The sequence below is a fragment of the Solenopsis invicta genome, chromosome 13 (genome assembly GCF_016802725.1).
Source record: "Solenopsis invicta isolate M01_SB chromosome 13, UNIL_Sinv_3.0, whole genome shotgun sequence".
Taxonomy (NCBI): Eukaryota; Metazoa; Arthropoda; class Insecta; order Hymenoptera; family Formicidae; genus Solenopsis; species Solenopsis invicta.
In genome coordinates, this window is record NC_052676.1 from 7,654,969 (window position 1) to 7,672,384 (window position 17,416).

General features: G+C 35.3%; 1 protein-coding gene across 2 annotated transcripts; it reads left to right on the forward strand.

Moving 5' to 3' along the window:
- Nucleotides 1-865: 865 nt before the first annotated feature.
- On the forward strand, nucleotides 866-16,848 carry LOC105203244 (mucin-19). Of its 2 annotated transcripts, XM_039456590.1 has the most exons (11): nucleotides 1,735-1,800; nucleotides 3,066-3,429; nucleotides 4,625-4,768; nucleotides 7,575-7,720; nucleotides 7,979-8,151; nucleotides 8,432-8,702; nucleotides 8,822-8,944; nucleotides 10,175-10,345; nucleotides 10,920-11,080; nucleotides 11,186-11,436; nucleotides 11,624-16,848. In XM_039456590.1, the coding sequence occupies exons 4-11, from the start codon at nucleotides 7,607-7,609 to the stop codon at nucleotides 15,703-15,705; spliced, it is 5,346 nt and encodes a 1,781-aa protein (XP_039312524.1). In that variant the 5' UTR covers nucleotides 1,735-1,800; nucleotides 3,066-3,429; nucleotides 4,625-4,768; nucleotides 7,575-7,606; the 3' UTR covers nucleotides 15,706-16,848. The 2 variants fall into 2 exon arrangements, with proteins under 2 accessions (XP_011170320.2, XP_039312524.1); XM_011172018.3 differs by lacking the exon at nucleotides 3,066-3,429 and having other exon boundaries at nucleotides 866-1,800.
- The last annotated feature ends 568 nt before the right edge of the window (nucleotides 16,849-17,416 follow it).

Consider the following 17,416-nt stretch of genomic DNA (forward strand, 5'->3'; position numbering starts at 1 on the left):
ATAAATCTTTCAATATAACTATCATCAAATAAAATTTTTAGAGAATTATGAACTTTATTTTAAAAAAAATAAAAAAATAAAAAACTGCATTTCTCCCCATCTTGCCCCAAGAGTGAGGCAAGACGGAATATCCCCTTAGGCAAGATAGGATACACTTTAAAAATAAAACAATTATTTAATATTAATGTTACAAGTGAAAAGATGAGACACAATCATAAAGAAATCGCAAAAAAAGATATATAAATTAGTCTAACGCAGCTGCCTACTTCGCTGACTTGTGGATACCTTTCAACTCTGACCAGTATACTCGATTGTGATTCCTGCATTCGAATCGCGTGATACAGAGGATACCCCTTGCTTTGCTACTCTGTCTTGCTCCACCTTCCTCTATTTATCATCATGGACGTTGTAGTTTTGACCAGAATTCAATTTCTTTGAATTTTAAGAAAATATAAAAAATAATAATGTAAACCATAAAAAAATACATGTCAATTTCAGTACTTAAAAGAATATTTTAGAATTGTTTTTGTATATTATTTACGTCAAAATCAAACTAGCACAATGAGAAATGTCAAAATTGATTAAAAATACTCTTTCCGCTACATTTAATAAACGCCTTGTAAAAAAATCTTATTAAGAGTTTAAGATTGCAAAAGAAATTATAAAAAAAATTTCCGTGGCCCCCTAAAATGTTGGACTTTATTCGTAAGCAGTTTGCTCCTTGAAGATTTCAACTACTGGTATGAAAATAAAAGTTCATGGAAGTTTAGCGGTGTTTTTATATTACGGCGATGATTCAATGATGCAATCGTCTAGATTTAAGAGAGATTCATCATCGATTAGCATACGTCAGTACTGTCGCAGCAACGCGGATGCCAAGACGTTGGACGACTCTCGTATTGCATCGGGAGAACGGAGTTGGTTTACGCACGGTGGTAGTTCAATCCGAACGAGCGCGGCGTGCGTTTCTAATAATCGCACAGGCGCGATTCTCCGATAGTATCACGCTCGATTTATCCGAACGTGACGCTATCAGGATCGCGAATCCGCGAAGCCGGGGATCGGCCGTCTGAAGCATTCGGTTTTGTAACAGATTCCTGTGAATCAATATCGTCGCGCGAACGTAACTCCCACGATACCTCGACGACGGCTCGTTACGACGAATTGAGCGGCTAATTGCCGCAGCTGTCCGATCCGCGATTTCTAATAGTTAGCCGCTTAATTTGCCCGGCAAAGAAAAAAGAAGAAAGACGCTTCGTTGCGCGCGAGCTCGCATTACCTTATTTCGCGACGTGCATCGTTACGCGTAACGCGGAAAGTGTCCCGATCTGGGACAGTCCGGGTACCCCACCCGCGATCCGGCGATCTATCGATCCCGATGGCCTCCGGCCTCTCTCCCTCTTTTTTTGCCTCACCTCCGCCTGTTCTCTCGGTACCTTCCCTTTCGGTCTTTGGTCCTCGCTGCCATCCGGTCGAGACCGGCAGGGTTTACTAGAGAGCACGCGTCCTCCAGAAACTTCAGTGTAAAACGCGCGCTCGAACTCGAAGGATCCACTAGGATTCCTCCACTTTGACAGAGACGAGACAGACGACAGTACTTCGAGGGTGCGAGGGCAGGAGAAGAACCCAGTTAACTCATGCACGATACCCGATGCGACATTCAATAATTCGAGTGTGATCTCCTTGCATCTTTAATACCGATTCGGCTGTGATCCGTCGCGATTTCGGTGTTCCCGTAAAAAATGTGGGGTCGTAGTATTCTCCTAGTGTCATTCGCACTCGTAGCGTTCGCAACGGCAAGTAAGTGATTCTTGAAAACAATCTTTTTTTTTTAAATCATTTTTTGAAGCTTGGAATTAAAATAATTTTTGTGCTTTAATATGTACAGGAGCATTTTAAAGAAAAAAATGTTGCTTGTCTGAATGCAAATCCATACATCATTTTAATCATCTTTTCGAACACGCAATATCGTCTTTACTATTTCTGTCATATCGATAGTTGCAGCAATCAAAGACGCACTTTCCAGCACTTGTTAATAGTTTACTACATTTTAACAAATGTACATACAATTAATTTTAATACGATGATAACACGCTGCGAGCTATTAGATTGTAATTTTATGCATCAATTATATTTGGGAGCAGCAGTATAATTATCAACACGCACCAATCTTTATTGAACTGCACATCTTTATACTTCAACTATTGTAAAAATTAAATTGCTTTCAACACTGAAGATGATCAAATGCTGGGATTGAAACGTTTGTTAATGTGGCCAATTGAGAAATACATTAAACATTTTGCACGAAGATCTTCCGAAGATTCCTCTATTTTCAGTATATTATTTCGTTTTTTATTTTTCTTCAGTTAGTTTTTATTTGATTTTTATTTTGTAAGTAATATATTTAGAGATATATATGTATACAGATGTAATATTTGTATCTGTAATTATATTGTACAGTAAAAATATAATATAATCTATATATATATATATATATATATATAATTATATTGTATTCAGATATAAATAAATAAAATATTTTCTGGACGATATAAATAATAAATTTAATAATAGATTTTAGCTTTTTAATTATATATTAACAATTTAAAGTTTATACATTTAAACGTTACATTTTAATATATAAATGTTTATACACAAAAATAAATCATTGGTTTTTTAATTAAAAACTAATTTTATAAAAAGTTTTCTTTAATCGCATGTTTATATCTCGATATTTCTATAAAACAGAACTCAATTGGAAAAGTTTAGATATAAATGATCTTCTATATTTAATAAAAATTAAAAACTTTTTTATAAATAAATCTTTGAAACGAATAAAGAACAAAACATTTTATATTTTATTATAACTTTACACATAAGTACTAAGTAAAAATTTAACAATAACATTGTACATAAATAATGTTTATGTGTAATTAAAAATACAATGTTTATACGCAGTTGTAGATAAATTGAAATTTTATATTCATTTGCAAATAAATCTTCACAGAAATCAATGAACATCGCAACGTCCTACTTTAAGAATGTAATTTATTTGTTTTTTAAAGAATATACGCTGTGAATCTATATAAATAGAATCTTGACTACACTGCGTACAACTTCCGTAGAAGAAGTGAAAATTGAATAGCACATTCAAAGAATGAAGTAGCACGCATCGACGAAATGTGAACGAATGCGACGCGAAAAGCGATCTTCTGCCGATTGCATTATACGCGTATCGGGTACGCCGCGTCCTTTAAGGTTGAATTACGCCATGTGCAGCTGAGACGATCGTTCTCGCAAGGACGATACCATTTATATCGTCGATCGTATGCATTCGCGTGCATACGAAATTTTCTGACAACACTTTGACGATCGGAAATCGCAAGTCGGTGACTTGGAGATTGTGTCCTTTGTACCACTAAACCAGACGTAAGTCGATTAACGCAAATTGATCATGCATACAGAAAAATGTGATTTTTTCCTGCTAAGAAAAGCGATTACTCAATTTTTAGTTTTCTTACTTTAAGTAACAGTTATTTTTACAAAGAATATTTTCTTAATAATAGTCTTGAAACATACTTATCATTTATCAAAAACAAATAATATTTATTTAAAATAAATTTATACGTAGCCACAAAAAATATTACTTATTTCAATAATATTACATACTTCATAAGTTCATCATGAGCAACAAATTTATTCAAAATATATTCTAAATTGTAGCAATTTATTATTGTATTTTAATTAAAAATATTAAGTTAAAACAAAAATTAAATTTGGTTATTATTATGACTTTTCTTCAATTTTATAATATTCTTTAAAAGTTCTTTTTTCAGTACGTATTAATGCAGTCTTCTAAAATTTGTGATAAGTATATTTTAAGGCAATAACAAAACAATATTTCTTATTAAAGATAATCGTTACGAAAAGAAAAAAAAAGTATAAATGTAAATTGAGTAAACGACTTTCTTAGTAATGGAATCGATATTTTTTGGGTATACAAATAAAATGAAGCATTCGGCCTGCAATTAAAATTATAATATCTCACGGCGAAGATGAAACATGTAACTTATGGTGCGTTTTTGCTTTCAAATAAATCCTATCGCACGTTTTTTCAGTGAGAGACGTCTTTTCAGTGAGAGACACTCGCTTCACTTTTACCCGCTTGATTAAACATTTAGCAAGCGCGAGTCGCACGTGGCGCAAATGACATTTGTAATAATCATATGTAAGAAAATATAGTGTTTACGTTTATACGCAGAATTCGCAAGCCTATCGCGTAATCTGTGTACGCAACGTTACGCTTAATCATATGCGCGATAATCGTACATAGTTATTATCTCAATATATCCGGGACTGATTGATTATTAATAAGATAGATGTGCAATTCGCTTCTCAATCTCCCGCGAATCCATCCTCTGCGCGGCTCTTTTTTTTTGTAGAGAGTAGATAGCGAGCTCGCGTGACTGTGCGCAAAAACTAGTATACCCGTGCTCACAATAACGCATTGTGACCGGCCGATGATGTCAACTTGCTGAAACTTCCGCTTCTCTCGCGATCGCTCCAAGCGAACGCACGCTCCTCACGGCGAGCGAAATCAAATTCACATTTAAATCTGTTGCAGAATGTCCGAAGAGGAAAACGTCACCTGTCAGAGAAATTCTCTGCTATACTTCCACCTTCGACGCGCAGCTTCTGGCCGGCTCCGTGTGCGGCTGTACCACTCTGGTGCATCAAAATCATGACGTGCGGAATCTCTCGATTTCCGGTAAGCGCAACATTCTCACAAGGGAGCACTGTAACTCGACCGTTTGAAACATTTCGAAATTACGCTATTAAAAATTCAGACAGGTGAATTCAACGAGCCGTTTGTAATGGAAGGCACAAGATGAGTTTTGAAGCATTACACACGGAGAGAATTTTCTCTTAGAATTCACTTTTAAAATGGTATATTTTCCTTATGTTAGATGTTTGTAGAATATATATATGCATTTATTTGTAGTCATAATATTTCATAAAACATATAGAAATCAACTAACATTTTTTCTTATTTTAGTCTTGTATTTTGAACGGTACAGTAGCGCATCTCGCGCGTTCGAATTTGGATTTTCGAGAGAGAACTCCAATCGAAGAACATTTGATTGTAATGCATGTTAAAAAAGATAATTTACACAGAAATATAGTTATTACATGTAATATCTATAATTCTGCTCGCCTTTAAAGAAAAAATCTCTACGATGAAAGAAAACTGAATTTATTAATATTTCGCTTTATACAGAAGAAAAGGGGAATGAAAAGGGGAAAGAAAAAGAAGTAACAATAAATAATATCATCGAATGTAGCCAATTAGATTTGCAGTTACGTTTAGCCTAAGTAATTTTAACGTTAGTAAGATTATTGAGTTAAATATGCTTAACTCTCTTACAGGAAATGCGGAATTGAGGTGTAATTAGTTAGATGCGATTCATCAATAATTCGTTTTCTTCTTTCTTTTTAATTTTTCCGTATCTAGTATTGTAAAATTATTACCTCAGACTCTTTTATGTTGATATCACTAATGGAAGAATGTGAGGGGTATCCAAATTTCTTATTGCTACTACGCCTTAACATATTAGAGGTAATATGTCTTTTTAATCTTGTATATATACGTCCATTTTGATCGAGGTACAGGCCTCTTGTGGTATGAATCCAATGTCTAGTGTTTTTTGATGGGGTTAAGGCCATGGCCCACAGAAAAACATAAGCAATAAGACTTGGGAAGTAAGCGATTAGGTTTGAGAATGTAAGGCCATAACGTAAGCAGTAGCAAATCCAACATGTTGATTTCCTTATTACGTACGTGTTACTGCTTAAGTTTCTTCCACGTAGCCTTTAGGATATGAATGCACAGTGTGCCAAACTATTATCAGTTATTTTGTTAATCTAAAGGAAGTGCTCATGTATCAGATTAATTATCAAATTATTGACTCGGGGAATGGCAGCGTTAGGTTACTTATATGCTTCCTAAAATCTATTGCTGATTGATGTTTGTCTATTAATGTTTAAGCATCCTTGTAAACACTTCTTTTCAAATATTCTAATCTTCTCCGTGAGATATGCATTGATATTGTGTCATATGAAATATCCATACGTAATTAGTGATCTTACTAACTGATAGCAAATTATTATGATTTTTGTGAGAAGATTTGGACTAAATAAATCTTTTGTATGCTTGAAAGCTTTAAAATGGTAATCAACAGTAGAGACAACATGACTTTCTAAAATTTTATTAAAACTAATGTAAATTTAATACTATTTATTATAATTTTAGTAAAATTTAATAAAATTTATATTTAGTAAAATTTACTAAAATATTCAATTTCATTTACATTATACTAAAGGACGATAGCTAAAGCCGATTTTTGTCCTCAGAGGAGAAAGTAAAAATCGTATAATTTTTTGTAGTTTTGGAGTTACTGAATCAAATCTTCAAAAAATTTTAATTTGTCAAGAAAGAATTAAATTCAATGAAACTATTAAACATTTAATACCATTTAATACAAAATTATTAAACGTTTAGTATTAACCTTTATTAAATTGTAATTTTATTGTTGAACTTATGGACATATATTTATGAACATATATCTATAAATATATTATATATAAAGTGCTCATTTGTGTTTTCCTAACAAAACATGACAATCTTTTGTTTTTCTAATTGTTCACATTTCGCTTGATAAAAAGAAATTAAAAAATTATTATCTGAAAATAAATTCATTATTAATAGAAACTATTTTAAATCTTGAGTCTAGTATTTTAGCATTGCTGCTACGTCTTTCAAGGACTTTCTCTTAAAGTATTTGATATTCTATTGTAGTATAATGTTGTACTACTAGAAATTGTAAGATTCTTTCAAAAAATATTTTTGAACATTAAGATTCGATCGATTAAGAACTTATACATACAGTTTCACACTTCCGGTTAACTTAACCACCGATTAAGTATCAACTGTGGTTAGTTATTTCAATTCTATTTAACAACAAATGCAGTTGGTTAATTTCAATAGAAAAATCGGCCGATTAAGCTAATCGGAGGTGAAACTAGTCTTAAAGCTTTCTTTTCACTCGTCATTAATTTGTGTTGTTTATATACAATGTATTATATTATTTATATTATATTATATTATATTTTTATATTTAGTATTATTTATATACAGTGGATTTTCAGGAAAAATATTTTATTACAATTACTATATTTATTTAACTATAATTGAACATTTTTATTAATATAGTATTTTCATAATATCTTATTCTTATGTATTTTATAGTTTTATATATTTTGAGTTTAGTGCCTTCCGAAAAAATTAAAATTTTAAAATTTTAATCAAAATTAAATTCAGTATCTTAAAAGCTCTTCTAGTAAAATACTTTGAGGTCCATGTTGTCCTACGATTATTACGATTTTAAATAGGTTAATTTTAGGAAAAAATTCTGTCTGTGTACAAATATAAATGAGACGTAAATATAATTAAACAAATGCGAGCAAAATTTTTGGCAAACTTGATTTATTTAATTACAAATAAAATATCGTTGTAGACATTTCTGATTTGCGGAAGTCTTTGAAAGAGATGCATCCGCCACTTCAATTTGTAATTTCTATACACGATCCCGAGATGATGCTTAGAAATTCCGCCATGATACGACAGGAAGCTATCGCTCGGATTATTGCCGTTATGAAAGAGGTATGGTATTTTCTATTGTCATATCGAAGTGAGATCTTATCTTCTCTCTTCAAGATGACAAGATAGCTTGAGAAATGAATAATTACATAATGAGTGTTTGTATATATATTTAATATTACAAGTAATCATGAATAATTAAGTAGACCGCTGAAAAAGTGTTAGTAGTCAAGATAAGCTCGTAAAACAAAGTATGCAAATGCAAATGTTAAATCACGAAAGTTGCGAGTTGATGGTAGGAAGCTTTTCTCTCCTTTCAAGGTGGACGGCGTGGAGATGAACGTGACGGCGGGTTCGAAGGAGCGCCTGTATAATTTTATCAAGAGCCTGAAAGACGAGATGATCCGAAAATCTTACGACAAGAGGATTTTCATAGCTTTGCCTAGTAAATCTGAGGATTTAGCCAAGCAGTTCAATATTAAGGAACTAGTAAAGTAAGAATTCTTCTCGTCGACTTGACGTGACATATTATCACCCATTCGTCGACGAGACGTTCAACAAATTGCTATTGGGTCGAAACAAATGCTAGTAGAGTTTTACAATAGCCTGCCTGCAGTCATTGATGACCAAATCGTAACGTTAATTGAAAATAATTCATGTCTATGTACATTTGTACACATAAATCTATCCTGCCCAAGTATCCAAACATTATCTTTGAATTTCACTTAAAAAAACACTACAAAATTATTTCTTTTTTCTTTTTTGTTTGATTAGGTATACCGATCTGTTTACGTTGCCCACGGATTATTTGACGGACGAAGACGGAGCCTTCGTCACCTTTCACCCTTCGCGTCTGATGGGACTTTTCGACATGCTGAACACAGACAGCTTGGTAGACTTGATAAGTGGATTAGGAGCACCCAAGCAGAAGATCTTGATGACCTTGCCAGCCAGTGCGTACAAATTCACTTTGAAGAATGAGAACGAGAACGCCCCAAGATCGGAAACCACGGAAAAGGAACCTTTGCCGATCGATCGTAAACAGGTGCGACGTGCTTTCTCGAGCTGAAAACTTGCTTGAGATTTTAGCAATTCAGTTGCAAGAAATGTATACGATTCCGTTAAAAATCGCAATACTCAAATTAACCGATCTTTATCGCACAGCTCTGCGAAGCCTTAAACGGCGGGGAATGGACCGTGGAACGAGATGAAGATCTCACGGCGCCGTATGCGTTTCAAAACAAAACGTGGATCGCTTTTGAAGATAAGATTTCGGCCGGAATAAAGGTGCGGATTTCCCAGTCACCTATTTTTTTTACGTAAAGTATCAGTTGCAATGCTGCTGTTTGAGACTAATTAAAATGTCATTCTTTGTCAGTATTTCTTTTAAATTTACCAAAACGATCAGTGCTTTGATTTGTGGTGTCTGCACGACATAAAAGTCAATTGTGATGCTGCTATTTAAGATTAAATGAGATGTGACAAATTAAAACGTTGCAAGTGCCATTTCTTTAATTTTGTAGGAGAATGGGAAAAATTATTCTTTTGAAAATCAACGCTTCAAAGTTCTGTAAAAATTATGTAAATAGTAACAAAAGATATGAGCGATCAGTCTCTACAATAATTTTTAAATAATTTTTAATTGAAAAAGATCATGTTAAAATATTGTAGTTGAAATTACAAAACTATTGGTGCATATTTGCAAAGATGCAGTGAAACGTTTTAAAGTTGCATCGTTCATTTTTCTTCACTTACAGCAGCATTTTCCATGCTAGATATTAGTATGTGATAAAACGCAGCACTTACAATCCAGTCATACAATATAACACAATTGCACAATTTCGGTGCTTACAACGTTCTGCTGTAGTACGCTTCAACGTTTATTTAGCATTTAGCAAAACGATCAGTGTTTATGTCTGTTTTAGTCTACACTACAGAAAAATCGCTTGCGACGTCACTGTTTTGCATTAAATAAAATACGTCAAAACAAAACGTTGCAATTACCATTTTTTTTTTAATTTTTTAGCAGAAAAGAAAAACTTTTTTTCTTCAAAACTATTGCATTTTAAAAATTCTGTACAAATTACTGTAATAACTAAAGGTATGAGCAACTAGCTTTACAATAATTTTTAATTAAGTTCTAGTTTTAAAATATCATAAGTGTAGATAAAGCTGCGGAGTAGCATTCTAAATTGCACCGCTTATTTCTCTTCGTTTATAGCAGCATTTGCCATGCCAGATATCAATAGATGATAGAGCACAGTATTTACAATTCATTCATATAATAAAACGAATATGCACAATTTCGACAACACTATCAGGAAACAATATTTTTTAAATGTTCTTTGAATATTTAAAAAACGTTATAATGAAGAATAAATATTTAAAAAACATTTAAAAAACATTGTTGATAGCTACGTTTTTCTGTGCACACCTCAAGTAGAACATCCCTCAGCATTTACTTAGGTTTTACGGATGCGATCAATATTTTAGCTTGTATAACAGAATTAATTTCAGGGAAAATACGCGTTGTTACGGGATCTGGCAGGATTAGCGGTGCGAAATATAGAGAACGATGTAGAAACTGAATGCGAAGAGTCTCTCACACAAGAAATTTCCCGTTCCTTCACAGAGTTTAAAAGAAAATCGAGACAAGCCGTGCTCAATGCACTGGAAGATGAGCTTCATGTATGTGAGATTATTTTTACGCCAAATTATTCTTACTATTTTTATTGTGTGTACATAAGAAAAAAATTAGTCAAATTGAAATTAATTATTTTCTATTTAACAATCACTATTTCCTTTATAAGTAAACAATAAAAAAATTTTAACAATTGAAACTAAACTAAGTTTTATATATAATATAATTAAAGACAAGATAGGCCAATATATGGTCACAGCAAAATTCAAACATTTTATGTATTCAAGTCAAATACATATACTTGAATTTAAAAAACTTAATCGAGTTAAAAAATGTTGTTAAATTAATTTTTTTTTTTAGTGTATCATTGTATTGATAATAATATTATTAACACTCGAATTTTTAGTTTAATGATAATGCAATACTTATCCATGCTTTTTCTCAACTCATGAAAATTATTATTGAATAATGAGAATATATTGTTCTTGATAAATTATATAAATTTTTAATGTAACAAATTCTGTCTGTTTATTCTTATTTTAGTAATTACATTTATATTATAAGCATAAAGATCTTCTCAAAAGATTCTTTGTTTTTATGATAATTTAATGAAAATTACAGCAAATGCAATTTTCATATCCAAACCATGCGAAAACGTCCAACTTCCGTGTCGCTCGTAAAGTAGATGCGGAGGGGCATATCAGAGCCGTACGCGAAAGCACACAGACCGAATTCGTTTGCAGACGGCAAGGCTATTTCGTTCACCCAAGAAGTTGCAACAGGTAATTACATATACCGCTAACGGCGGTAATGATCATTTAAATTAATTAATCTAGACATATTAATTAAACTCAAATATATAATATACATATAATGTTCATTTATAGATTTTATCGCTGTGTGAAATTCAATCAAGCAGTAGAAGACTATTCCGTGTTCGAATTTGATTGTCCAGCCGGACTGTCATTTGATGAACGCACGGAGGTTTGTGTTTGGCCAGGCTCATTGCCTGAGGGTTCACCGTGTCCCGGGAGCAGTGAGATTGCGCCTGTCGCTCCGAAGAGATTCGAGTGTACTCAATCCGGTTATTACGCGGATCCGCAAAATTGCCGTTGGTTCTTCGCTTGCATGGACTTAGGTGTGCTACAATTCATGCGTAATAAATTATTCATAGACCTTATGCATTATTCAGAATTGCTGAAGAAAGTGTGATGTCATAATTGCCGTATTATTTCATCGTTGCAATATCCATATAGTATTTTTTATTTAAATTTATCAAACGTGTAAAAAATACATTTTTAAATTAATTTTATTGAAATCTACAGGTGAATCGGAATTAATGGCATTCGAGTTCCGCTGTCCGTACGGTTTGGTATTTGATGAGAAGAAGATGGTTTGCGAGTGGCCTTGGTTAGTTCCAGCTTGCTCTCAATCTGGATCTGGTTATACCAGAACAGAATACAACTACGGAGGATACTCCGCAGGAGCTTCCACTGGAGGAGTTGGAGTTAATGACTACGTCACCGGCGGTTTATCGGACTACTCTGTCACGGCAGGAAGGGATTACTCCAATGTGGATTCTTCTAGAACAACCAGTACCCATGGTATCCATGGAACAGGCTATTTTGGGTCTACCGCTGGAAATATTGGTACATATCCTGGTATCTCAACTTTCGGCTCTGATACAGTCTCGGGACCTGCAGGAATATATAATAGCAGTCCAGGCGGTTCCTATTATTCTAAATCAACTGGAGACTATGAAAGCGCGGTGTCTTCTGTTCCGACGTACAACAGATCACCGGGTATACAGGGTACTAAACCAATCGTCGTGGGAGAAGGTAGCATTGGATATTCTACACCAAGCAGCAAAATTGGCGGTACTGCTCATGAATATACTGGTCACGATGGCACTGGATATTCCATATCAACTAGTGGATTTGATGCTGGATTTGCAAATAGGGGACCACTGGGAGGAGTTACTGCAGGCTTCTCTGGATCTACGGGGAGAGAATATTCCCAAACTACTAGTGGAAGTCATTTGACGGAGCAAGGTGCAACTTATTCAAGAAGACCTATATCAGGCTATCCTTTAGCAGCGGAAGATTATACAAGAAGTGATAGTAGTACAAGTACTCCGATAACAGATACAAGTTATTCGAGAACTCCAGGAAGCTATGTCGGATCAACAAAATTACCTGGATCATCTATCGGAGTTCAAATAGAATCTACTAGTCCTAAATATGTTGGATCAACAAATGTATATGCAGGTTCCAGCAAATTTAAAGCTAATAATTACTCGCCTTCTACTGGCGTCTATTCAGCAACAACTGGGCGTCAGCCATCGTTTGGTGAAACCATTCCGTCATTCGGAACTGCATCTTATCCCAGTGTTATCGGCAATGTCGAAATCACAGGCTCTAATAACAGAGAATATACGGGATCAACTGCAACTGTGTACGAAGGATCGACTGGCGCAGAATATTCCAAAGCTACGGGCGGTATCAGCACTACTGGCTCTGGTGAAAATGAAATCAATTTGTCAACCAGTTCTGGGATAGGATCAAATGTGTACGGCTCAACAAGTTCAGGTCGAGTCCCAGGAACTAATTTTATTAGTAGTTTTCCAAAAACCGGACTGGGAATTTCTACAACCTCTGGATATGTGAGCGGTACTCCTGGACCAACAGGCGCTTTTTCAACAGGCTATCAACAAAACAATGAAGGATACACAATCCCTGTACATATACCACACCAAGAACCCTCAATTTATCCCTCAACTGGAACAACAAGAGCCGGAACGATTGATACAAGTGGATACAATTTAGGTGGTTACGATGTAACTAAACTTGCAAGACCGTATTTAAACGTCAGTATTTCCGGCAATGAAATTTCTACCGATTATAATGTTCAAAATGGATTTACGGGCGCGATTCAAACTGGAGGTAGCATAGATGGAAGTATTACTACCGGTGACTCTTTCTCTGGAACCGTATTTAGTCATGGAAATATTCCTGGATCGGTGTCAACTCCTGCCATTAACCAGGGTAATGTACTAACCGGAGAAATTCAACCTGGTTATGTCACTACTTCTTCCGAAACTCCAGGATATGTAATTAGCGACGGAAAAAAAACCGTGGACATCGGATCAGCCAGTCCAGGAACATTAATATATGGAACGCCGAGTCCTGCCATTTCAATAAACGGCCCTTCGACAGCCGGTATTCTTTTGAAAGGTGATTCTACACCAAACGCCATAATCTCTGGACAAACTGCTCCTGGAGTATCTATAGGTGGTTCCATTCAATCGGGTTCAACCATCGAAAGCTCAACCCATAAATCATACGAATCATCAACTTATTACGGTGCCCCTGCAAGAGGTTCGAGTAGCACTTCAAGCGAAGGCTTAATACCTACAGCTCCTCACGGTTACAGAACTGATGAAGGACGCGGTACATTTATAATCAACGCTGGTTACGATACTAGCAAGTATACAGACATTCCGGATTACAGACCAACCAGCGCTATTGTTCCCGATTCAATTCAACTCTTTTCCGGAGGTAAAGTTGAAGGCTCTGAGGGTAATACTCTTGGTTTTACTTCCGAAGGGTCAACTACTCCAAGATATTTCTCGAATAAATCGGCCGTTTTCACACCAAGCGGATTTACAAAGACCGGTCCGACTAGGACAGGTATAACCACCGCTATTCTCGGAGGAGGCGGTAGCTACTCGATAAGTACGAGTGATCGTCGACCTACTTATAGTCCCGATAATATTAGCGAGAAGGCATTTGAGGGAAACGTTGCTGGGTATACTAAGACATCGTCTATTGACGGTTTGTCCGTCACTTTGACTCCACCCGGCTACTCATTAACAGCTCCACCAGCTAGTCGTTTCACCATACAGTCAGATACTTCCGGCTACTCGTATCCCGAACCAAACGTTCAATTAGGAATTAACGGAGCTACATTCTCCTCAACGCCGATTGCACCAATCGGAAATAATGTACCAGTCACAACATCGAAACCGTTCTACAGTCATTTACCAACATCAACGCTCAAGCCCATAATTTATACCACTGAAAATCCAGAGATTTACAAAGCAACTCTTTTCGAATCAAATAAGACTCCGGTGTCGACTGTTAGACCTATAATTGATCGAACGGGTAGTTCCCATATTGCATCAGTAACTACGTCCAATATTGGTGTAGGGGTGCCTTTCCGACGAACCGATTCAAGTGACCAGACAGTTCACGGCTTCTCAGTGGGATACCTGCCATCAAAATCAACTGAGACTGGTGTGATTGGATCTACCACGAAATACGACGAATTTACAGTAACTGGACGACCAGAACTAGGGGTAACATACAAGAAACCTTCATCTACCCCAGACGTTAGATACGGAGGTCCTTCCTCGTTCCAAGTACCTACTACGTTCAGACCCTCTAACGTTTATTATCCTGGCCAAGGATTTTCGACTACTCCGTCTTCCCTAGGGACAACTCCCGGCGGCGGATCTCCGACAAATCTAGATATTTCAAGAGATAAGATTGATAAGTTAATTACAAACTACGATAGAGGCACCATCAAGTACACCCCAGCCGAATATGGTACGAGCTCAGAATTTGACTCAAATAAGAAATTCACTTCGTCATTATCTTCCACGAAGTCATCATTTTCTGGGAAGATCGGCAGTGGCTTTGTCACAACATCTGGCATCCGTCCTTCGTCATTCGCGTACGAAGTTACCACAAAATCGCCCGAAGGCAAGGTTATCATCAAATGGAGCGATCTTCATCCACTTCTTTTAGGTAAACTTGGAGCAGAATGTACATGCAAATCCGATCCGTTTGCCAATATTCGCGGTCCAGGAAAAAAATTGATCGAATCTTCCAAGGGTAAGGTGGATTTGGCCAACTATGACTCTTCTGAGATTTACGTCGATCTTGGCTCTTCTGTAGAAGACTATTCTACCAATAACGACAATTTGCCAGCGCAACCTTTTAAGATTAGTGCACCCAAAACAACGAGCTCTCTGCCGTCATCCTCTTATTTACCTGCGCTAGATTCTAAAACATCTTCGAGGACTAATGAGTTCCGCACAGGTCGTCGAATGGGCAAGAAACTAGAATACCAAGAGGTAGAAGAAGAGGAAAACGAAAAAGATGAATATTATGAAGACGATCCTGATCAAATAATTAACGGTGCCACCGATTGCGCTAGGCCAGGCCTCTTCAGACATCCCAGTCTTTGTAATAAGTTTTACGCTTGCCATTGGGACCAATGGAAGAAAAAATTCACTCTTCACATCTTCAATTGTCCAATTCACTTAACATTTGACTCAAATGCGGGCGCGTGCAATTGGCCAAGCAAGGGACCTGCTTGCCAAGGCGGCAATTTATTAGTGTAAATGCGTCGTTAGATTTTTATTATCCGATCGTCTTTTTTATATCCTCATGGATATCCTCATTCTTCTAAAATTCTCTTGTACATAATAAATAAAAAAAGTCGAGGTCTAATTGTATATTTTCAAATTACTTTTAGATCGTTTAGTTCGGAAGATTAATTTGCTATTGCACAATGAAACGTTGTGAGTGTAGTGATATGTCATTAAATAACGAGCGATTGTTGCTTTCATGAGGATTCGCCTCCCGGCCTTGGATTTCTTTTGGGATTTATCTTGACACCCAGATCCCAAACGTTTGCATTGAATAGCATTGATAAATATCTTCTTGAAATGAATCCCTTGGCGGAGAGAGGAGTTGTGGGAAGATGAAGACTTGTTGAGACGTAAAAAGAAGGCCAAATCCAAGGCAATCAAGGCACTCCAAGAAAGCGTCGTCAGAGTGAAAGTAGTCCGTGCTCATCGATCCAAAACACGAAAAACCGATGGATATCAAAATGTATATATAACTTCTACTTGTACATTTTAAATTTATGTAAAACCTGTAAAATTGAACGAGTCACTTGAAAAAAATCCATTATTGGCAACAATAAGCCTAATAATGATAATAATACATTAGCGGGATATTTCTCTCTGATAAAATTAACAAACAAGAAATCAAACTTTTGGAACAGGAATAAATAACGCTTGTTCTACATTCAATTTTTAAATATTACTTATTTTCATAAAAATTTTGTCGAATTAGTTACATGTTACAAGTGCTTCTGCTTATGTGAATAGCCCATCACCTTTCGCCATTTTGTCTGGCGTAACGATATCGATAACGCGTGCTGCACGATTGATATTCTTCCTGATCGAGTTGGCGCTTTCCTTTCCGGGTGCCCAACTTCCTGACATTCTTGAGATAATTGTTCAAACTATACTTTATTATACATTTACTACGTACACGCTTGCCTTGATTTTCCATTCCTGCCCTATCTTACGTATACTCGCAAAATATAATTTATTCGTTGCTTATTAAGAAAATGCGATAATGTCATCGTCTACTCTTTCTACGGTTTTGACAGCGCTTTAATTACCGTACTATTTATTGAGCGGTCAATTGAATACTGTTATGATCTTAATAAATAATAAATTGCGTGACCAAGATGTATCTTTATTTATTAGCAACTGAACTTTATTGGAATATTGCAATTTAAAAAAAATATTACCCAGTTATTAAGGTGCCTGGACTGAATAAGGCTTACGCAATTTATTTTATTAAAGGGACTTATTCAACTTAGATATCTTATAATAACTGGTAATATTGCTATTGAAATTATAATTTAACAGAGTTTTTAAAATTGCATTTTTAAAAATAAACTAACAATTGTCGAGGGCTAAAGGAGCAAAACTAAGTCGTCGTGTTAATACAAACAATAAACATTTAAATTTTATACGTTTTGATTGTAAATGCGGTCATCTTCAATAAACAATTCGAAAAACAATCTATACGCTTAAAGATTTAAGCCTGTGATTTCCACAAGAATTTTCAAAGACTTTTCTGTTTGCGGAGAAAAACATCTCATTTTTTCAACGAATTGCGATAACATGCGAGATAATACGAGCAATATCTATAATGACGGTTATTTAAATAATTGCATTGTTTACTGAAGACTGCATTTTTACGGTCAAAACGTATATAATGTTTATTATTATTATATGTTAAAGATTGTTT

What these genes read in the sequence shown, in the direction of transcription:
- LOC105203244 (XM_011172018.3), top strand. Translation starts at nt 1,743, where the DNA reads ATGTGGGGTCGTAGTATTCTCCTAGTGTCATTCGCACTCGTAGCGTTC. An exon ending in TGCCGATCGATCGTAAACAG is followed by an intron (nt 8,703 to 8,821) that starts GTGCGACGTGCT and finishes TTTATCGCACAG; the next exon opens with CTCTGCGAAGCCTTAAACGG. An exon ending in CTTCGCTTGCATGGACTTAG is followed by an intron (nt 11,437 to 11,623) that starts GTGTGCTACAAT and finishes TGAAATCTACAG; the next exon opens with GTGAATCGGAATTAATGGCA.